The following is a 22,115-nucleotide window of genomic DNA, read 5'->3' on the forward strand; positions in this document are numbered from 1 at the left end:
CCAGGCCACAGCGGATCTTCCCGAAGCACGTGCTGCCATAACTCCCCAATTGGGGCCACGACCTCTGCGGGTCCGATAGCACGTGCACCTACGTCACCAGATCAACGGCCGAGACAAAGCGACAAACCTAGTTTTCACGTAACGATATAACACCTGGATGCAGAGGATTATAACCAGCCAAACCTCAGAGACGCAAAACTAGGAAAAAAATTAACACAAAAAAGGTAAAAAAGGGCAAGGGTAGGGAGAGGGAAGGCGCAGGTGAACTATGATGCGCCGCTTACTGTCCAACGTGTCTTCTCTCTTCTTTGTTACCCTCTCAAAGGTCACCACAGCCTCCTCTCTCCTCCTTCTGTTTTCCCCAAAACAAAAAAATTTGATCAAAAATTAAAAAAAGAAGGAGAAATAAAAAACATTCAGAGACTGATAGAGATAAAGAGAGAAGAAGAGGCGAACAAAAACGAAACCCCAAATGAAGCAGCAGCATCAGCAGAGCTCGTCGTCTGAGGCGGTATCATCGTCGTCGTTGTCGTCGTCCTCCGCATCCACTTCCGTGGACCAATCACAGCCCGCCACGTCGTCGCCGAATTCGGGAGCCTCCGATAAGCTTCCGTCGATACCTGCGGCGGCGCCGGAGGACCTCGCCGTGGGGTCCAGGGATGGTGGCGGGGCGCAGGAGAGCGTGACCGTCGATCGGCGAGGCGAGTACTCTGCGGTTTGCCGATGGACGGTCCAGAATTTCCCGAGAATCAAAGCTAGGGCACTGTGGAGCAAGTACTTCGAGGTGGGAGGATACGATTGCCGGTTGTTAATATACCCTAAGGGTGACTCGCAGGCTTTGCCGGGGTACATCTCCATATACCTCCAAATCATGGATCCTCGGGGCACCTCGTCGTCCAAATGGGACTGTTTTGCGAGTTACCGGCTAGCCATCGTCAACCTCGCGGATGATTCCAAGACCATTCATCGCGATTCATGGCATCGGTTCTCGAGCAAGAAGAAATCTCACGGTTGGTGCGATTTCACGCCCTCTTCTACTGTGTTTGATTCGAAATTAGGTTATTTGTTCAATACCGACTCCGTTTTGATTACCGCCGATATATTGATATTGAATGAGTCCGTTAATTTCACGCGAGATAGTAATAATAACAATGAGCTGCAGTCGTCTGCGGGCTCGATGATGATGTCCGGTTCAGTGGTTGCCGGACCGGTTTCTGATGTGTTGAGTGGCAAGTTCACTTGGAAAGTGCATAACTTCAGTCTGTTTAAGGAAATGATTAAGACTCAGAAGATAATGAGCCCGGTGTTTCCTGCTGGAGAGTGTAATTTGAGGATTAGTGTGTATCAGAGCTCGGTGAATGGTGTGGAGTATTTGTCAATGTGTTTGGAGAGTAAGGACACAGACAAGACGGTTGTGTTGTCTGATAGGAGTTGTTGGTGTTTGTTTCGAATGTCAGTGTTGAACCAGAAGCCGGGGTCAAATCACATGCATAGGGACTCGTATGGGAGGTTTGCTGCTGATAATAAAAGTGGGGATAACACGAGTTTGGGGTGGAATGATTATATGAAGATGTCAGATTTTGTTGGGCTCGAGTCGGGATTTTTGGTGGATGATACCGCGGTGTTTAGTACATCCTTTCATGTAATAAAGGAGTTTAGTAGCTTTTCGAAGAATGGGGGGTTGATTGCAGGGAGGAGTGGTAGTGGGGCAAGGAAGTTGGATGGTCACATGGGGAAATTCAATTGGAGGATTGAAAATTTCACAAGGTTGAAGGATCTTTTAAAGAAGAGGAAGATAACGGGTCTTTGCATCAAGAGCAGGAGGTTTCAGATTGGGAATCGGGACTGTCGGCTCATTGTCTATCCCCGAGGTATGCATCGTTATTGCACAGGAGAATTCTCTGTTGTTTTATTCTTGATAATTGGTTGTAACCATCAATAACTCTTTCTTTTTGTGAATTAATGTGTTGCAAAGCTATGAAACCATGTGATACATCATTCACATACAGATATTTGAGGACTAGTAGTACCTTTATCATCCTATTTGAAAATGGTTTTACATGTCCTTCTGTATAATCCCACCACTTGAACGTATTGGAGCTGCATCTGTAGTTACTTGGCATCATGGGCCACTGCAAATCTGGTATGTATTAATGCTATCAAAGATAGCATAAGCCACCATGATTTGCATCTTTTGATTAAACTCTGCTCCGTGTGCTTGATGTTACTTGGGCATTGTTGAGGCATGCTCATTTTGTTCATAGGGTTGTGTATGCCAAGGAAATTTTGATATTCTCCATGTTGGAATGAGATAATTTTTTAATGTGATAGACAACATAAAAAATTGCGTAGCTTGTGCTTAAGAGAGTGAACTGATGAAAAGATATTCTTTGTGGTATCAGGGCAGTCTCAGCCACCATGCCACCTTTCAGTGTTCCTTGAAGTTACAGATTCACGGAACACTTCCAGTGACTGGAGTTGTTTTGTGAGTCATCGTTTATCGGTTGTGAATCAGAGGTTGGAGGAGAAGTCTGTCACAAAGGAGTCTCAGAACCGCTACTCCAAAGCTGCAAAGGATTGGGGTTGGCGTGAATTTGTGACACTTACTAGTCTATTTGATCAAGATTCAGGGTTTCTTGTTCAGGACACTGTTGTATTCTCTGCGGAGGTCCTCATATTGAAAGAGACGTCAATTATGCAGGATTTAACTGATCAGGATACCGAGTCAAGCAATTCTGGTTCCCAGATGGATAAGAATGCGAAAAGAAGTTCATTTACGTGGAAGGTGGAGAACTTCCTATCTTTTAAGGAAATAATGGAGACCCGAAAAATCTTTAGCAAATTCTTTCAAGCTGGGGGATGTGAGCTTCGAATTGGTAAGCATCAGTCGCACATTTTCTTCACTAGAAGGGTGTTTCAATTGTTTGCATTTCTTAATCTTACTGACAGTTTGTTTTTCCTTGATGCAGGTGTCTATGAGTCCTTTGACACTATATGCATTTATTTGGAGAGTGACCAGTCAGTTGGTAGTGATCTGGATAAAAACTTCTGGGTGAGATACAGGATGGCTGTTGTGAATCAAAAGAACCCTGCCAAAACTGTGTGGAAGGAGTCTTCTATATGTACAAAGACTTGGAACAATTCTGTTTTGCAATTCATGAAGGTTTCAGATATGTTGGAAGCAGATGCAGGGTTTCTTGTTCGTGATACTGTTGTTTTTGTTTGTGAAATATTAGACTGCTGTCCTTGGTTTGAGTTTTCAGACCTAGAGGTTAGTGTTTACAGGCCTTTTACAGTTATACACTGCCTGCTAATTATTATTGACTTGGTCCCTTTTAAACTTTACTACTTTAGCATGCTAAATGGCATTCTGTCTGATGTTGAAGTTTCTTCATTCTTGAATGCTGACCAATCTTGAGCTTGAGATAAGGATTTTTGTATTTTCTGGGCAGTTATGTGTGGTTCTTTCATTTTTAATTGATTTCTTAGCTAACATGGTTTCGGATACATTCAAAGAGTTACATGGGTTGGTTGATGTAAGTGTGTTTACTTCACTCCAATTGTTTTGTACAAAAATGTAGTTGAGGATAAGGTACAAGTACGTTTTTCACCATGTCATGTCTCTGCCTTGAGCTGTAATATTTCAATTTTACTTGGAGCAGTTAAGTTATACGTCCTTTGGCTCATTATTGGAGGAACGTAATTTGACTAAAACCAGTGTTATATTTTTTCATCCTTCCACTATTTTATGGTGTTTGGCTATGCCTGTATTGATGTGTACTTTTCTGTCAGGTGTTCGCCTCAGAGGACGATCAGGATGCATTAACAACAGATCCTGATGAGCTCATTGATTCTGAAGATAGTGAAGGAATAGGTGGCGATGAAGAAGATATCTTCAGAAACCTGCTTTCTAGAGCTGGATTTCACCTCACATATGGAGATAATCCTTCACAGCCACAGGTCACTTTACGAGAAAAGCTGCTGATGGATGCTGGCGCCATTGCTGGTTTTCTGACTGGACTCCGTGTTTATCTCGATGACCCTGCTAAAGTAAAGCGCTTGCTACTTCCAACCAAGCTGTCTGGTAGCAGTGATGGAATGAAAGTCATAAAGAATGATGAATCTTCCCCTAGTTTGATGAATTTGTTAATGGGAGTCAAAGTTCTGCAGCAGGCTATTATTGATTTACTTTTGGACATTATGGTTGAGTGTTGCCAACCTACAGAAGCGAGTTCTAATGGTGATTTGTCTGATACAAACTTAAAGTCTCCAGATGGAAGTGGAGCTGCTAGTCCTCTGCAATCGGATAGAGAAAATGGAGCTGCAGAATCTGTGCATTGTCCTGTATATGAGAGATTGGATACCAGTGTTGATGAAACTAGCAGTAGTGCTTCGGCTGTTCAAAGCTCTGACATGAATGGGTCTGGTATACCTGCAAAACCTCATCCTGGGCATCCAATTTCTCCCCCAGAAACATCTGCCGGGGGTTCAGAGAATGTGTCTCTTCGTTCTAAGGTACGATACTTTGTTCCTCAAGTATTTTAAATATTTTGCTTAAGTGATAGTACTGACTGTTTGAAGAAATTGAAAATTAGACCAAGTGGCCAGAGCAATCTGAGGAGCTCTTAGGATTGATTGTAAACTCACTAAGAGCTCTTGATGGAGCTGTTCCACAAGGCTGCCCGGAACCAAGACGTAGACCTCAGTCTGCACAGAAGATTTCTCTTGTACTGGATAAAGCTCCTAAGCATTTGCAGCCCGATCTAGTTGCTTTGGTGCCTAAGTTGGTGGAGCACTCAGAGCATCCACTTGCTGCTTTTGCACTTATAGAACGACTTCAAAAGCCAGATGCAGAGCCTGCATTGCGGACACCTGTAAGATTTCCTCCGAAGGCCCATCCATTTATTCATTTACTTATTGTTTTCCCAAGATTACTATCCTTTTCCTGGATGGGTTAAATATCTATTTAAAAAAGCATCTTTGGAATATGTCTTCTGGCAAACAGTATGGCTAGTCTGTGCACGTTTGCACAACTTAGTCTCTCATTACATTCTTCTTGTTTAAGTTATCTTATCTTGCTTCCCAGGTTTTTGGTGCTCTTAGTCAACTGGACTGTGGCAGTGAAGTTTGGGAACGAGTTTTATCTCAATCTCTTGAGTTTTTGTCAGATTCAAATGATGAGCCGCTTGCTGCAACTATAGATTTTATATTTAAAGCTGCATCCCAGTGCCAACACCTCCCTGAAGCGGTATGCATATAACTTATTCTGAATATTGGAAGTACTTTATTATATTATTCCTAGTAGAATATAAAAAATAAATAAATGACCCCCTTATATTATTTTACTCTAGTTTTGACGTGCTTTTCTCTAAGCATGTTTAACCTTCTTTGTTCACCATTGTAGGTCAGATCCGTTCGTGTTAGGCTAAAGAATTTGGGTGTCGATGTTTCTCCTTGTGTTCTTGAATTTTTGAGTAGAACTGTAAATAGCTGGGGAGATGTTGCTGAAACCATACTTAGAGATATTGATTGTGATGATGATATGGGTGACAGTTGCTCAACATTGCATTCTGGTCTTTTCTTGTTTGGTGAACATGGACCTAGTTCTGAACGGTTTCATTTGGTGGATGAGCAGGCTTTCCGTGCTAGTCGTCATTTTTCTGACATTTACATCTTGATTGAGATGTTATCTATACCTTGTCTTGCTGTTGAAGCCTCTCAAACATTTGAGAGAGCTGTAGCTCGTGGTGCCATTGTGGCTCATTCTGTGGCCATGGTTTTAGAAAGGCGCCTTGCTCAAAGATTGAATCTTGATGCTAGATTTGTTGCAGATAATTTCCAGCAGCCAGATGCTGTAGTGGAGGGAGAAGCCAATGAACAGTTGAGAGTCCAACAGGACGATTTTACTTCAGTTCTTGGCCTTGCTGAGACATTGGCCCTTTCTAGAGATCTTTGTGTTAAGGGATTTGTGAAGATGCTGTATACATTATTATTTAAATGGTATGCTGATGAGTCTTGTCGAGGGCGAATGCTAAAGAGACTTGTTGACCGAGCTACTAGCACGACAGATAGTAGCCGTGAAGTTGACCTAGATTTAGATATATTGGTGACTTTGGCTTCTGAGGAGCAAGAAATTATTAGACCAGTTTTGAGTATGATGCGGGAGGTTGCTGAACTTGCAAATGTTGATCGGGCTGCTCTTTGGCACCAGTTATGTGCCAGTGAAGATGAAATTATTCGCATGCGTGAAGAAAGGAAAGCAGAAAATGCTAATATGGTTAGGGAAAAAGCTGTTATATCGCAAAAACTGAGTGAATCTGAGGCTACTATCAATCGTCTTAAGGTACTTGTTGTCTTAACTGGTGATATGGCTAGGATTATCGCATCTTGTTTATTCTTTTCGGGGAATATTAGAATTGATGCATGTCATGATGTGGCAGTCTGAAATGAAGGCTGATATTGACCGCTTTGCTCGTGAAAAGAAGGAACTTTCCGAACAAATACAAGAAGTTGAGAGTCAGCTTGAGTGGCATCGCTCCGAGCGGGACGATGAAATCAGAAAGCTCACTACAGATAGGAAAGTGCTTCAGGATCGTCTTCATGATGCAGAGTCGCAAATCTCTCAGTTGAAGTCCCGAAAACGTGATGAATTGAAGGTATAAATTGCTTTTCTTTCGTGTCATCTCTGATGACCTCACAGCCTTTTTACATAGTTTGGTGTTCTTATGTAATTGATGTTTTCATCTCTGGTCATTTGATGCACCAGCAATCAGTTTTAGGTTTTAATGTTGGGCTTATTTTTTTATTATTACTTGTGTTCAATTTTTGTATGCATGCCATTTGAGGTTTAACTTTTGAGTCTTGACATCTTGTTATGAATTGTGATTTTGGATCCTTCACTAGTTGGTTCTTCTTGCTATTTCTGGATCATGTTTTGGCAATGAATTCGAAAAGTATTTACTCTATGGATCTGCATGTTTAAATAATGTTAGTGATCATACCTATTTAATGACTTTTTTTATATAAAAAAATCTTCTATGATACAATTTTTTTGGTGATTTTTGTATCTTGCTTTTGTGTCGAGCCATGCCTTTCTCTAACTACAATTGATGAATGTGACAGAAAGTGGTGAAGGAGAAAAATGCTCTTGCTGAAAGGTTGAAGAGCGCTGAAGCTGCCCGTAAAAGATTTGACGAAGAACTTAAACGGTATGCCACAGAGAATGTTACCCGAGAGGAAATTCGGCAGTCTCTTGAGGATGAAGTACGGCAGTTGACACAAACAGTGGGACAAACAGAAGGAGAGAAACGGGAGAAGGAAGAGCAAGTTGCTCGGTGTGAAGCCTATATCGATGGGATGGAATCAAAATTGCAGGCCTGCCAGGTTTTTGCCTCAATATAGCCAATGCTTTCCCCCCCCCCCCCCCCCCCCCCCCCGCCCTTCTTTCTCATGTTCACCATTATCTTCCTCTTTGTCTTCTAATGATCTGTTTTATCACCAGATTAGTTGTGGTGCTTACTGAATTAAGCTTCATATTTTGATTTACCATAAGAATATCAGAATGTGGTTTGATTGGTGCGACCTTATCTCTTGCAGCAATATATTCACACCCTTGAGGCTTCACTTCAGGAAGAGATGTCCCGGCATGCTCCTCTGTATGGGGCTGGTTTGGAAGCTCTATCAATGAAGGAGTTGGAGACGCTGTCACGCATTCATGAAGAAGGGCTCAGGCAGATCCATACCCTTCAGCAGCAGCGTAAAAGCAGTCCAGCGGGCAGTCCTCTCGTGAGCCCTCACGCCCTCCAACACAATCATGGGTTATATCCTGCGACACCGCCCCAAATGGCCGTCGGATTGCCTCCTTCACTCATCCCAAATGGTGTTGGGATCCATAGCAATGGGCATGTGAATGGTGCTGTTGGACCCTGGTTCAACCATTCTTAGATCCTGGGGTCATAGCTCTCTCCGTGCCGATGCAGGCATTTGTTCGCCCAATTGAGTTGGGTGAAATTGCTATTTTTTTGAGTTACTTATTGGCATTTTGGCTGTTTGAGCTGTTGGAACCGAGTGGGATAGAAAAATAGAAAAAGAAAAAGAAAAAGGAATAAGATGATGAAAGATGCAAGGCGTAGGTAGGCTATGAGGGAGTCCGATATAACTAACAGTAACAGTTGCAAATGCCAATGCTCATTTGCCCCCCTTCTTTTTTCTTTTTCATTTTTCCCTTAAAGTTAATTATAGGCTTTTTGAAATTTTTTGTTAATCATGTGTTCAATTTATTTTTTGAAGCTTATCTCTTTACTCTTCTCAACTTCTTTTATCTTCACTTAATTTTAGGGTCTTTCAAGGGTGAGGCAGTTTATCTGTTTTGTCATTGAGGCAAACCAACTATTCGATCAATCTCAGCCCGAAAGGAAATCAATCACTCGATGCCCACGATTAAACTTCTGGGCCGCATTTTATGTCATTTGTGTCTGTCTCTTTCCTCACGTACGTTTTAGCCCTAGAAGAGGCAAGACAACACAGACTACAACAGTCCTGTATGGGGCCCTCTTCCTCGAAGGTAAAGAAATCAACGGCTAGGTTATGACTCAGCCGGATAATGATTATCACAAGATGGGATCGATTTGCGTTATCCTTGACTAAACTGCTAGCGTACCGTGAGGGTTAGGAAACAGACTTAAATTACTTTGGAACCCAAAAGACAAAAAAGAAGAAAATGGAGCCAACTTTGCTACATTGATCAAAAGGAAAACAAAATTTTTACATGCAACCTGAAGCCCCTTTGAAAGTGCACAAGATCAATTTGTACAGTTGAACCGCGTGGATTTGTTGTTGAATTGACACACCCATCTTAATTACGTGATAGGAAAATATTTGTGTAATTTGCTTCATGCATATCATAATTTTGTTGACACCTCACTATCAATCAAATATACAGATACATATTACTAACTATTTTCCGCAGAAAGTCAATGGTCCATGTCAAAATGCATTACCTTAAATTTCGTTATTGTATAATATTATTATGTTAAATTACAGGTGAAAGTAGATATATATTGAACAAAAGAAACACGTCATCCATAAGCTTTGCTATTTCATCGCATGCATCTAGAGCGAGAGAGAGAGAGGACTAAAATTTGTGACATAATTTGGTGACGTGTGTCAGTGATTTGCAAGGGGGGTTTCCATGGCAAGAAGAGGGAAGAGGGAAGAGGGGAGGGATCCAAGAAGGTAGGAAATTATGTGGAAATAAAAGAGCTCTATCTATGACCAAGTTGTGGGAGAAGAAATAATCAAAATAAAACGTGGCCAGATAAATCTCATTTGACTTCTCTACGTGTCCCTCTCGCACTAGGAAAATTATACTTTTTGTATGATTTGTCTTCGAACTCATCACTTCTCCACACACAAACAAATAAACTTGCCAACCTATTTAAGCTAATCCCACCCCTCATTTCACAATCACCCAAAATAGTTATCGCCAGCCAGAACCCAGCAATCTCTCTCTCTCTCTCTCTTGCATATATATATTTATTGAGAGATTAATTAATTTGTTGCTCATAAGCTAAACCTCATTTGTTTGTCAAGAGAGAGAACTGAGATTCTCTCCATTCCTCTCTCTCTCTCTCTCTCTCTCTGTGGCATTGCTGGGCAAATTGGTCATGCGCTAAGCTTGTTCCACTACTAGCCACTACATTACCTGTGTAAGCTGAACATTTTAGCTTTTGCTTCTTCTTTAAAATGAATGCAATTTTATATCCAAAACCCATTGCAAGTCAAATTAGCTACTTGATCATGTATGTATATCTGGAACTTGGATATACAAATATGATGATCAGATAATCTCACTTTAAATTTGTTTTGGAAATTGTCTCACTTTTGCTCTTAAGTTCGGCCGAAATTGTTGCATTAATTGTAGTAAACGTGTTTGTAGTTGCTCTAACAATTATTTGAGCATATCCATATCCATCCATTTAAGCATGTGTTTGAGTTGTTTTGCCAAAATTTGCGGTCAGCTATATATATTTAAGTTTGTTTTACAATATTTTACAGCCTCAAATCCATTTTTTGGATCTTTTGACTCATTATTCCTCCCTCGTGTTTGACCTTCTCTCTCTCTCTCTCTCTCTCTCTCTCTCTCTGGTGCATGTGCAGCATGAAGAAAATTTCTTGGCCTTACTTTGATCCTGAATTTGATAATCTCCCGGAGAGGATATATGGCCCTACGTAAGTGATCGAAATTTCCAGTTCTCTTGAACCCTGGTCTCATGAGCTCTGGAGGCTGGAGCAACATTTCTGATTTAGCTTCATTGATTTGCAGGTGTAGAGTATGCATTGACAACGAAACCTGGGAAGATTGCACAATAATAAAGGTTTGTAAATTAATTATAAATAAATTAGTTAATTAATCCAGCCAAATATTTGTATGATGAAGTTCATGATAGTATATGATGTGGTGCAGGTGGATAGCGTGAACAAGCAAGGGCTTCTCCTCGAAGTGGTGCAAGTATTGACAGACGTGAACCTCACCATCACTAAAAGTTATATTTCTTCTGATGCAGGATGGTTCATGGATGGTAAATATATATTATATATATGCATGAATTCTCTTATATATATTTATATGATTCAATTAATCCAAGTACTTTTATTTCATAAAATAATCAATATTTTATGACCAATAATAATTTGTGCGCGTGCTTTGAATTTGCAGTGTTCCATGTGAAAGATGAACACGGCAACAAACTTACAGACCAGAATGTCATCAACTATATCCAGAAGGTGATTATATTATTTGGTTTCTTCATGATCAATGAGTTTAGTTAATTAATATTATTGACTTTGGTAGAGAGGCCTTGATAAATGATTTTGCATATATATCATCACAATGTCAACACTAACACGCTTATAATTAATTAACTCTGACCTAATGATGCAGGCCTTAAGTACAAGCACAGGCACCCCGGACTCAGCCAAGGCCTATACAAATAACAACCCTACTTTATTCTCACCCACAAACCCTACCGACCACACCACCATCGAAATGATCGGAACAGACCGGCCCGGTCTGTTCTCTGAGATCTCCGCTGCCCTAGCTGACCTCCATTGCAACATAGTAGAAGCCCATGCATGGAGCCACAATGCCCGCCTCGCCTGTGTGGCTCAAATCTCCGACCAATCAACTGACCACAACCCGCGCCGCCTTGCCACCATTGAGGACCACCTCATCACCGTTCTCCGTGCCACCACCTCCCTCAGCCCGTGCGGGAAGGAACCCAATAATGGCCAACAAGAAGTAGAGACCATAGGGCTCTTGGGATCAGGAGATCTTAATTATGTTCATCAAGGAACCATGAGCATCAATGTAGAGAGGAGGTTGCACCAGCTCATGCTTTCTGTCAGGGACTTTGATGGGCCCAATGACGGGCCTGAAAGCTCGCCTAGGACGCCGTTGGGGTTGTACAGTGAGGGGGAGAGGAGGAAGACGGTGGTTTGGATTGAGAGCTGTGAGGAAAAGGGGTATTCTATGGTGAGTATTGAGTGTAAGGATCGGCGGAGGCTCATGTTTGATACTGTGTGCACTCTCACTGACATGCAGTATGTGATCTTCCATGCTTCTGCAAGTGCCCAGGACGGTTATGCCTTTCAGGTACATATTCATATATTCTTGATCACTCACGATGTATCTTATTTTGTACCATATTTACTGATCACATTGTCGTTCGGTACTGATTCTCTAATAGATTATCTCTCTAGTAATTAATAGATGTACAGTTTGACTTGTTTAATTTAAACGGTAAGTAAGTGAGTCTCGTTTTGATCATTTTGAGAAACGATGAACAAGGTGACTAAATTGGATATGGGGGACTATATTAACTAATGTTGTTTTCATAGGAGTATTTTATCCGACATATCGACGGGGATGCCTTGTGTACTCAGAGCGAGAAAGAAAGAGTTATAAAATGCTTAGAGGCTGCTATAGAGCGTCGGGTTTCTGAGGTGAGTATTGTCTATTTTTACGAGATAAAAGATGTGATCTACAAAGTAACGTGATATAAGTAATAGAATAATAATTATAAGCAACAACATTAATTTATTTCTATGTATATATATTTTGACAGGGAATTCGGCTAGAACTGTGTGCAGATGATAGGATAGGATTGCTCTCTGATATAACTAGGGTTCTACGAGAGAATGGGCTTGTCGTTGTTCGAGCAGATGTAGCAACTCAAGGAGAAAAGTCCGTAAACGCTTTCTATGTGAGAGACATTTCAGGAAATGAAGTAGTAGACATGGACTTTGTTGAGTCGATGAAAAGGGAATTAATGGGTTCAAATCCAATAGACGTTCAAGTCAAGAATGACACACGGATCAGACCAAGCTCACCTGAAAGGTCTTCTCCTCTCTCTAATTTTGGAGACATGCTAAAATCTCAACTTGAGCGTTTCTCTAACAATTTTGCTAAGATCAAGTAGTGGTATACTATACGAATGTGTATAAAATTAAAATGATTGAATTCATGTACATACGTAGACAATAGGCAATTTAATTCTAGGGCTGTACATATATAGATATCGAACCGTATTATTTCTAGGGTTGTAAATAATAATTTTAAGGATTGAAGGAGATCAATTGTGTAAATGCCATTTACCAGTGACTTATAAGCTAGGACTATTACTTGGATGATTTTGTACATAAATTTTAAGCACAAATTGTTTTTTCCTTTTTTTCTCTTTATCAATAAGTAGAAATTGTATATATGTGAAACAATGTTAGTGTCAGGTGTTCTTAAAGTGTATGTTGTTTTGGCTTCAACCTATTACACGGAAATACATACTGTAATGAACAAAACTATTTATACCACATTTACTGATTGCATTGTTGATCACGTATGTTTCTTCTTCTTCTTTCAAATATGTAATCTATGTGAGAGATCTAATCAGCAATATAATCAATAGGGATGTAATAAATAATGTTTTTTAAGTACACCATATATAAATGAAATAAAACAATCTAGGCAAGTCTAAGGTTAATTCTCCTAAGCCACACAGAGTGCAATATCATATGAAACACATCAAACCTCTTAGCCGGCTGGTTCAACTCAAAATGTTTCCTCACAACCCTCAAATTCTCCACAAGCCACCTATACTTCTCCTCCGGCACCGCCATCAAAACCTCCTTCAACCTCCAAATCTCAGAGACCTCAACCCTAACAGAAAACGCCTCCCACCTCAGCACATCACTAAACGGCAGTGCATAGTGCTCAGACAAAATCACAGGCACACATTCTGCATAAATGGCCTCCACAATTCTTGGGCTCGCCACCTCATGCCCGCTAGGGCACAGACAAAACCTGGACTTGAGCATCATGGAGGCGTAGTCTTGGCCTTCTGGGAGGTATTCGTAGACCCGAAGGTCTTCGTCGTGGGTTTTCCAGTGGGCCAGGAGAATAGGCCTTATTGGGCCGTGGAGCCCACCGGCGAAGAACCCCAGGTAGGGACGTGGGGTTTGGGGTGGGGGGGGTGAGATGAGTTTGGAGGGGACGTTGCCGCCGTAGAGGTAGATTTCAGGTAGAGAAACGTCTTTTTGAGGGTTGAAGCCTTCGGAGGTGTTGGCATTGCAGAGGACTCGGATTGATGTGTTGTAGAGAAATTGGTTACCAGCTGATGCATGTGGACCCTGAAATAATTGAAAATTTCATTACAATTCGGAAGAAGGAAAAAAAATGTTTGCTTAAAAGTTTCACATAGTCTTGAGATTCATATGCCTCACCACATGCAAGTCTTTTCAACTTCAATGCTGTTCAACTTGATTTTCAATCGTATCAAATCAAAATTGAAATTTGAAACTTTCAACTGTCACCTACCAAATTGGGTGGAAATTATATTTTTTAGTTTCCGTTCAATCAAGGAGGGAGGAATTTTAACTTTTGAGACATTCGAACATTACCAACAAAAATACCTGGGGTTCTTTTTAAGAGTTAATTGGTATTCAAAAATTCTTTTTTTAGTTTTAAACAATTTTGATACTCTAAATTACTAAAGTATTCTAATTAATAAAAAGAGAAATTCAAACTTGAATGCAAGAAAGCGATTACGCTATCCTGATCAATTGGTATATCTATTCCACATGTTATTTTCAGTATATTTAAGTTACCTATGATAATGTGAGGTGGGAAGGGTATACAAAGAATGAGCATTTATCCTTTTTGTGCAAACATATTATATATTTCCAATTTTAAAAGCTTTCCTGAGGTCCCAAGTGGAACCTCACTATATATCTACCCAAAATTATCAATCCAAGCATGCCAAGAAAGTTGTGATCATCAAAACAGAAGCAAAAAGAAATCAATCAAAAGGCAGAAACTCAAAGTCATGAGAGAGAGAGAGAGAGAGAGAGAGAGAGAGAGAGAGAGAGAGAGAGAGAGAGAGAGAGAGAGAGAGAGAACTGACCCAATCATGACAAGCAAGCATGAAGTGGTCTGCCCCACGAGTCCTATTCCAAAAGGGGTGCCTCGTAGAGATTACTCTCACGTAATCGGCCACAAAGTCCCTCAAAGGGGTGAGGTTGTAGGTGAAGGGCATGTAGAGGTACTTTACCATCCAAGTCACACTGAAGGGCATGAAGTAAACATGAGCTCTTTTGGGGCTCTTGGTCTTGAACCTCCTGCCCACTGCCCCATTCTCCATTTCGTGTATGAACCTCCCTTCAATGGAGTATATGTCCTTGCATGGCCCATCATGTGTCATTGGTGGGTCCCCCTCTGTGTATACATACACCTTGAATTTCTTCTCCATTTCAAGGTAGCTCCTGCAAATCAATTGCAATGGACGCATACATTATGGAAAAGGAAAATGGAGAAGGGTATATATGTCAATTCACGTTGTACTATGAACACAAAGGTAGCTCCTAATTAAGATTGCGAGTAACATCGGAGTTAATTAAATCCCATTCCTAATCATCAATTATGGCATAATCATAAATGAATGTATCGATATCATTTTAATTATGGCTCGAAAATAAAGATAACTATTACTGATTAATTAGCACAATAAAGTGCTGACACATTATTATTATTATTTTTTTATCAAAGTGCTAACACATTTGATTATACCGCATATGTAATTATGCATAGTAAAATCTTATTGAATGACTAAGTCTAATTTTTATATTTTTTGGGTCTAAAATTGCTTTAGATAGAAAACCAAAAGACACGGGCAGGCAAAAGCCAAGAAACAACAAAAGTACACGGGAAAGACCTTGACCGCACTGTAGTCAAGCGCAAGCCTAGTCAAGCGATCAAGGACCCACAAAAAACAGAAAATCAAAACTAGCAATTCAGCCCCCGTCCCTTACAGGAGGGCATGGTAGACTGGAAGAATTCAAAACACCAATCAGAGATGGTGATGGCCGATTGGCCCAACTGTTAAGTTCCACCACTCTTCTTCCAGTCGAAGCCGCCATGTGGGCCACATAGGCCACTAAGTCTAATTAGCTATTTAATTTGAGTAAATAGACTTCAAAATGTCAACTTATAATAGTAGTTGTTTAGTTGGTAGGACAACTTGTCAAAAAAACTTGTATGGAACGGGGATAACACTGTTTTGCTATTCTGACTAATCACAAACTACCAGGTGAAAAACTTATCACGCGTAGAATACCATGATTGACCGGAAATAGCACAATAGTGTTATGCCTATTTCATATAAGTGTCTCTCATAAAATGGACTATAAACCCACACATTAGCATATCGACTCCCGCCGACTCTGTGAGGCTTACGACTTGTGGAGCCGGTTCGTGTGACCAGGGTTAAGTTGATGTCTCTAATATTATTGATTTAATTATGTCTAAAACAAAAATAATTAGCATGTATAATAATTATTAGACTTATTTATGTACATGTCCCCTGTGCTTTCAAAGTTGTTTCATATTACCACATGTGCTTTGAAACGTCTCAAAAATACTACCTACACTTTTAATAACTGTCTCACGTTACCTATTCCATCAGTATTAAGAGATGTTCCGTTACATGATGTGGCCCCCACTTCTTTTCAATTGCTTAACAATGGAGAGTAAATGTTATTCAATTTGAGAAAAGGGGTATTTGTGTGAGAATGGGAAATTGGGAGACGAAGGCTAGGGTTTATGAAAATCTGAGGTGGGGTTCGGATTTGAGAGAATCTGGTATTGAGATGAAAATCACAATTTTTTGGTGTGGTGCTAATATTGATCAGGTATTGAGATGTAACCATTCTCCCAAATCCGTACCCCACCTTAGATTTTCATAAACCCTAACCTTCTTCTCCCAATTTCCACTTCTTACATAAATACCTCATTTTCTCAAACTGAATAACTCTTACTCTCCATTGTTAAGCGATTGAAAAGAAGTGGGGGTCACATCACATAACGGAACATCTCTTAATACTGACGGAATAGATAACGTGAGACAGTTATTAAAAGTGTATGTGATATTTTGAGACGTTTCAAAGCACATGTGGTAATTTAAGACAACTTTAAAAACACAAGGGGCATGGACATAAATAAGGCTAAATATTGAAGGAGGGCCCCGCCCAGAAGTATATACTCTTCTTGCCCGGTTCATCACTGCGCTTTTTCAGCAGCAATCAAGTATCCGAGAGTGTGTGTGTGCGCTACGGCAGAGCAGAAATGAGTGCGCACTCAAAACGGTGCCTTTCAAGCAAAGCATGGAAGTCAACAGCTTTTATTAATCTGACGCTTAATTTTCCAATTATGTCCAGTTTTTAAATTTAATTACTCCGACCGGAAAAAGAAAACGGAAACGAAACCAATTAAATAGGTGGCTAAGGTAGACTCAACTGATAAAATGCGCCGGGGTTACGATACACAACTGATCCACCGGGAAACGAAACGTCGTCGTCGAATGTTGACGAACGGTTTGGGCTCCACCCTGCCCGGCGAATCGAAGCTCGCGCTCGCGCGAGGCCCTGTTCCAGCTCTTGCTCTCTGCTCGCTTTCGGTTTGGGGATTTTCCTCTGCATCAATCGATCATTAATTTCAGGAACAACGAAAAGCTTAAAAGTAAACAAAATTACAGTAGAATAGAAATATACGGAAATTTTTAATAAACAAAAAACAAAAAGAAGACAGAGCTAGCTAAAATGAATAGAAACTTCAAACGGAATGGCGGTTCGAATTATTGGATGAAAAATTGATGTGAAAGTGATGATCGAGCTTACAACTACAGTTTGATTCACGAGCTCGTTGATGTGAAGGTGACGATGAAGATCACTCGAGCGATTGGCATGGGAGCTGATGAGGTGATGATCGGAGGCGGCAATGACCTTGCCTCGGACCTCAACCAATGGAATCGAAACTGGACCGTACTGATATACTTCCGCACCGGAGATTCTAACCGAACGATCGAAATGATGGCCGCAGATCATTGAAACGGTGATGATCGACGCAATGCAGAGTGAGAGCAGCACAGATGCCGAGGAGTATTGTACATGGAAGCTCAGGCTCTCCATCTCAAAACACTGTTTTAGTGTAAAAAAATTTATATCTAGAGAAATGAATTAGACTGTTTGGTTGCTGCGATTCTGTTTTCCTGGGAAAATTACGCTCCCTCTGTTTCTCTGTGTTATGGCTCTGAGACTGAGAAAATTTGAAGGCGTGAGTGAGGAGTTAAAAGTGCGTGACGGTGTGAGGAGATAGTGGAATGACCGATTTGACCCTCTATCCTTATAGTATGGGGCGTGAGCTAGTGAGAAAGCCGATCATGTGCTAATGCCTATAGGGGTAACGGTTGACGCGACTACAAGTCTACAAAGTCATGGTTGTTTCGAGCGCTTCATAACTAATTTTCCCTCCAAATTCCCAATTTTGTACACTTTCTTCATTTCTCTTTAATTTATTACATTTCCCAAATGAAAAAATAAAAATGAAAATCCCAATTACCAAACTGATAATTGATGGAGTGGGATCTACTGAATCAACGGTTCACACATACAAAGAGGGGATTCGAATTTGGGGCCCCTTCTATTATATATTCAGAAGAGAAATACTGTTAAACAAATAATTAGTTGGTAACATATCCAAAAATACCTCATTCAAAATCGCCCTTTACTTATCTTCTTAATTTGAACTCTGAAATTTAAATAGTAAAATGACATTGTTTTGATTATAATTATAGTATATTAGCATGTAAGGTTACTAAGAAAAAGAAGCCTATTTGATTAACGCATATATCTTCTACAGCATAGCTTGTTTCTAAAATAATACAAATTTTATTTACTTAGGGCCTATTTGATAACTATTTCTGTTTTAGTTTTTATTTTTCATTTTTTGTGCTAGAGTATGGACTATGGAGGAAAAAGATGGAGAATGGAAGTGAGAATGAGAGTGGAGATGAGATTGAGAGGGAAGATGAGAGGAGAGAATGGGAGAGATGAGTAACAAAAGTGAAAACAAAAACTAAAAACTGAAATCTATTTCAAATTGTTTTCACTTTCAAGATTTTGTTTTTACTTTTGTTACTCCTCCCTCTCATCCTCACTCTCATTTTCCTCTACACTCTAGCACAAAAAATGAAAACTAAAAACTAAAATTGAAATCGTTATCAAACGGGCCTTTAATTAACACAAATTCTGGCTACAATATCCTATACATTAATCTTCAAGATCAATAGGGAAAAACAAAAAGCACAATTGTACACAAAAACCCCCATCCTGGCATCACCTCAGCAACCTCACATTAAGCCTCCTGAGCCAAACTGAGTGCATCACCATATGCAACAAATCAAAAGGCCTGGCAGGCCTATTGAGCACAAAATGGCGCTGCACTTGTATGACCCTCTTTTGCTTTCTCAAATACTCATGCACAGAAACCGTTTGCAGAATTGCCTTCAGCTCCCGTATCCTTGCCACCGGCACGTGAACCGAAAACTTAGACCAGTCAAGCACATCACTAAATGGCAGCACATAAGAGTCAGAAATGATCACTGGGACACAGCCTGCGTATATGGCCTCAACCACTCTAGGGCTCGCAACTTCCCACCCACTAGGGCACAGGCAAAACTTGCTTTGCGCCATTAGCTGTGTGTAGTTTAGGGTTTTGGGAAGGTAATCATAGACTTGGATTTCCTTGTCTTTGTTTTTCCAATGCTTGAATAGCAGCTTTCTTACATTCCCGTGATCGCCACCTGCGAAAAAAGCAAATATTGAACGGTTTCTAGGGGGGTGGGTGAGGAGGGGAGGGCCTAAGTCTCCGAAAGGGATATTGATTTCGGGCAGGGAGACGTCTCGGACTGGCCGGAAACCTTCTGAAGAGTTGGCATTGCAGAGTACTCTAATGAAGTTCTTGAAAAGCTCTGGGTGGCCAGCTGAAATATCCGGTGCCTGAAAATGTAATCAAATAATCAAGGAGAATCATTAGTTGAATAAACATGTGACAATTATGTTCGAGTAATTTTAATGTACTATATTTATTCATCAAGACACTTTACATGTATATGATAGTTATAATCAGTAAATACGGTACAAATAGATTTACTGATTATTGGGTTGTTGCTAATTTTCGAAAAGTGACATACCCAATCATGACAAGAAACCAAAAAATGGTCAGCCCCATTGCTTCTCTTCCAATAACGGTATCTCTTCGATACGATGCCAATGAAGTCCTCAATAACGTTCTGAAGCCGGACACGAGAGTAGGTGGTGTAAGGCCTGTAGACATATCTCACAATGTTGACGACACTGACAGGAAGAAAGAATGCGATGGCCTCATCGGGGTCTTTTGCAGAAAATGGGCTCTCTCCGCTCAACTCGTCCATGAATTGTCCTTCAATGGAGTATATGTCGTTCATTGGCCCCTCTTGGAAGAGTGGTGGCTCTCCTTCTTTGTATGTCCAAATTCGAAATCTCTTCTCCATCTCTATGTGGCTCCTGTTCATAATAATGATTAATTATACATTATACGTTTGAGTAAATAAACATTATGTGCTTGAAATGTGGTCCTTTTAGTTCATTCATTATTCCTTCTGCGAATTTCAGAATGTAATTGTCAACTTTTTCTTAGAAAAGGCATGACCTACATAAGACACTACAGGGAAAAAATTAACGGTGCCGATTGCCATTTTGGTGCCTGCCCTTGAATCCATAGAGTCTACAGCTACAAAAGCCTACAAGTGTTGCATGTTGATGGGCGCATGCAGAGTCACGCATGCATGTAAATATTACAAAAATACACCCATTTTTTGCTATGCATATGTTTTCTCCATAAGGAACCTTACTTAGTTAAGGGTACTATATTCTTAAATGCCTGCGGATGGGAGACCATAAATCAGAATCCTAGAGTGCACAATTCTCAGAACTAGATGAAGAATATAAAGGGTTTGTGTAAGCACAGAAGAGGCAAAGCTCATTCACTCAATGCCTATGGTGCACCACTACATCACCCATGCTATGTTTCTATAAAACCCAAACAATTGGGATGCCCAAAACGTGACACTGACTTTTTGCCATTGTTAAGAGATTATATATAAACTACAAAATTTACAAAATATACATTGTTAGCTCATTTTCTGATAGCTTAAGCTTTTGGGGAAAGCTGTTTGATATCTAAATCAGTATCCTATCTAGATCATGCAAAGAAAATGCCCTAAAATATGTGTTTTTGTGTATTTTAAATGAGAAAAACGGATCAACTTTTTTTTGGGTTACAAAAAAAGATCATCATTTCATTTGCAGGGAAAATTGGAAATTAATTCCATTAAAGTCATTTCATTTTCAACCAACCAAAAAAAAATTCCACAAAAGGGATTCTCCTATTTAATGGGTTTAAATGATTTAGACGTAATGTATTAGCTAAATGGAACATTTTCAGGAATAGAACAATAAACATTATCATATAGCAACTGCTTGGTAAGCGAGTTGGCACACATTGACTCAGAATTACTCGGATGAATTTGACCCAAAAATGGTCAAAAAAAGCAAAGACCAAGTCTAACCAAAGAGAAGTATAGGATAAGAAAATCTTAACTGATGAAAGGAATAAGGGTTGATGTAAACCGATCCTCTGGGAACAAAAGCCTCCTTTTTGTACGATGTGTAGCTTCTTGATCGAGCAGCTTCTCGTATTGCAGCTCTTGCTCTAGCCAACCCATCTTCCATTTTCTCAAATTGGTTAACGTTCTTCCTCACTTGCATCTGCATATACAAAACAAAATTAAAACCCATAAAAAATATTTAAAATATATATATATATATATATATTTTTTTTTTTGGCCATGAGACACAACAAAGCACCATAAGGCCATATCCTAGAAATGATCTTACTCTCTCTCTCTCTCTCTCTCTCTCTCTCTCTCCTTTTGCTTGTTCTCTTTCAAAATGAGCCCAACACAAAGAATGTGATCAATATATACAAGTTGTGTAACTTACAGGAGGCACATTATGAATGGAACTATTTCTGGTGGCATTGTAGAGATCGTTGTTGCAGTCATTGGACTTGTATGGAAATGGGAAAAAGTGGAAATGGGGGTTCACGAAAGAGAAGACGAGGATGAGAAAAAGAGAAGGGTATATCAAACAAGTTTGGGTGCAACCAGAGACAGCCATGGCCAAACAATCTGGCTGGCTGCACTCACTGCCCTCTTTTTAATTATTGTTCTATTTAGAGGGAAAAAGGAAAAGGAAAAGAAAGAAAAGAAGGAGAAGTTGAAGTTGAGTGTTTTGCTATGAGTATGAGTCTTTCAGCAATGACTGAAAAGCTTGATATTAGGTTGGTATCCTTTGTGGGATAATTAATATGATTTTATTGTTTTTCCTTTTTGGGATAAATATTAATGGAGTTGTTAGGCGCTTAGTTTGATTTCAAAAGGATTTTGTATTTGAGTAGGCCTCCACATTTCCGGTGAGTCATCATTATATATTGTACTGTGTAGGATGTAAAAGAAAATACAAAAGGTTGTATTTGTTGAGATTTTCTTAGGAAAAAAAAAACCTTGATTGAGATCTTGAACAATTATTATCAATTTTTGGGAATGTAAAACATTAATGGAGTGAGAAAGTAATCCAATATATGCCCAACTATGCTATTGAAGCAGCCAAACAGCCTGGCCATAACCGCA

At 40.0% G+C, this 22,115-nt stretch overlaps 4 protein-coding genes across 6 annotated transcripts; 2 read left to right on the forward strand and 2 right to left on the reverse strand.

Annotated features, from left to right (window-relative positions):
• Positions 1 to 297: 297 nt before the first annotated feature.
• On the forward strand, positions 298 to 8,263 carry LOC110763753 (TRAF-like family protein). Of its 2 annotated transcripts, XM_021966598.2 has the most exons (10): positions 300 to 1,871; positions 2,403 to 2,876; positions 2,970 to 3,271; positions 3,793 to 4,515; positions 4,596 to 4,874; positions 5,087 to 5,248; positions 5,405 to 6,343; positions 6,441 to 6,656; positions 7,123 to 7,383; positions 7,597 to 8,263. In XM_021966598.2, exons 1-10 carry the CDS (start codon positions 473 to 475, stop codon positions 7,942 to 7,944), a joined length of 5,103 nt encoding a protein of 1,700 aa, XP_021822290.2. In that variant the 5' UTR covers positions 300 to 472; the 3' UTR covers positions 7,945 to 8,263. The 2 variants fall into 2 exon arrangements, with proteins under 2 accessions (XP_021822289.2, XP_021822290.2); XM_021966597.2 differs by having other exon boundaries at positions 298 to 1,871; positions 2,403 to 3,271.
• A 1,210-nt stretch (positions 8,264 to 9,473) lies between these two features.
• Positions 9,474 to 12,867, forward strand: LOC110763789 (ACT-like superfamily protein). 2 transcript variants are annotated; one of them, XM_021966657.2, is made up of 8 exons: positions 9,474 to 9,707; positions 10,159 to 10,230; positions 10,325 to 10,376; positions 10,466 to 10,580; positions 10,718 to 10,785; positions 10,943 to 11,653; positions 11,899 to 12,003; positions 12,126 to 12,867. In XM_021966657.2, the coding sequence occupies exons 2-8, from the start codon at positions 10,160 to 10,162 to the stop codon at positions 12,477 to 12,479; spliced, it is 1,476 nt and encodes a 491-aa protein (XP_021822349.1). In that variant the 5' UTR covers positions 9,474 to 9,707; position 10,159; the 3' UTR covers positions 12,480 to 12,867. The 2 variants fall into 2 exon arrangements, with proteins under 2 accessions (XP_021822349.1, XP_088107025.1); XM_088250899.1 differs by lacking the exon at positions 9,474 to 9,707 and having other exon boundaries at positions 10,151 to 10,230.
• A 76-nt stretch (positions 12,868 to 12,943) lies between these two features.
• On the reverse strand, positions 12,944 to 17,678 carry LOC110763791 (Exostosin family protein). Its single transcript, XM_021966659.2, has 4 exons — positions 17,224 to 17,678; positions 16,844 to 17,019; positions 14,457 to 14,814; positions 12,944 to 13,683 (listed from the first exon to the last, which is right to left on the reverse strand). Exons 1-4 carry the CDS (start codon positions 17,512 to 17,514, stop codon positions 13,018 to 13,020), a joined length of 1,491 nt encoding a protein of 496 aa, XP_021822351.1. The 5' UTR covers positions 17,515 to 17,678; the 3' UTR covers positions 12,944 to 13,017.
• A 944-nt stretch (positions 17,679 to 18,622) lies between these two features.
• LOC110763799 (Exostosin family protein) lies at positions 18,623 to 19,929 on the reverse strand. The gene is made up of 2 exons (XM_021966667.2): positions 19,578 to 19,929; positions 18,623 to 19,383 (listed from the first exon to the last, which is right to left on the reverse strand). Exons 1-2 carry the CDS (start codon positions 19,914 to 19,916, stop codon positions 18,721 to 18,723), a joined length of 1,002 nt encoding a protein of 333 aa, XP_021822359.2. The 5' UTR covers positions 19,917 to 19,929; the 3' UTR covers positions 18,623 to 18,720.
• Positions 19,930 to 22,115: the final 2,186 nt, after the last annotated feature.

Source organism: Prunus avium, chromosome 1 (genome assembly GCF_965620075.1).
Source record: "Prunus avium chromosome 1, drPruAviu1.hap1.1, whole genome shotgun sequence".
Lineage (NCBI taxonomy): Eukaryota > Viridiplantae > Streptophyta > Magnoliopsida > Rosales > Rosaceae > Prunus > Prunus avium.

Coding starts and splice junctions, on each gene's coding strand:
- LOC110763753 (XM_021966597.2), top strand. CDS start 473: ATGAAGCAGCAGCATCAGCAGAGCTCGTCGTCTGAGGCGGTATCATCG. Junction 5,249..5,404: donor GCCAACACCTCCCTGAAGCG/GTATGCATATAA, acceptor TCACCATTGTAG/GTCAGATCCGTTCGTGTTAG. Junction 7,384..7,596: donor CAAAATTGCAGGCCTGCCAG/GTTTTTGCCTCA, acceptor TATCTCTTGCAG/CAATATATTCACACCCTTGA.
- LOC110763789 (XM_088250899.1), top strand. CDS start 10,151: ATGTGCAGCATGAAGAAAATTTCTTGGCCTTACTTTGATCCTGAATTT. Junction 10,231..10,324: donor GAGAGGATATATGGCCCTAC/GTAAGTGATCGA, acceptor ATTGATTTGCAG/GTGTAGAGTATGCATTGACA. Junction 11,654..11,898: donor AGGACGGTTATGCCTTTCAG/GTACATATTCAT, acceptor TTGTTTTCATAG/GAGTATTTTATCCGACATAT.
- LOC110763791 (XM_021966659.2), bottom strand. CDS start 17,514: ATGGAGAGCCTGAGCTTCCATGTACAATACTCCTCGGCATCTGTGCTG. Junction 17,020..17,223: donor TCGTGAATCAAACTGTAGTT/GTAAGCTCGATC, acceptor CGATTGATGCAG/AGGAAAATCCCCAAACCGAA. Junction 13,684..14,456: donor TGCTTGCTTGTCATGATTGG/GTCAGTTCTCTC, acceptor CAATTATTTCAG/GGTCCACATGCATCAGCTGG.
- LOC110763799 (XM_021966667.2), bottom strand. CDS start 19,916: ATGGAGAAGAGATTTCGAATTTGGACATACAAAGAAGGAGAGCCACCA. Junction 19,384..19,577: donor TGGTTTCTTGTCATGATTGG/GTATGTCACTTT, acceptor TTACATTTTCAG/GCACCGGATATTTCAGCTGG.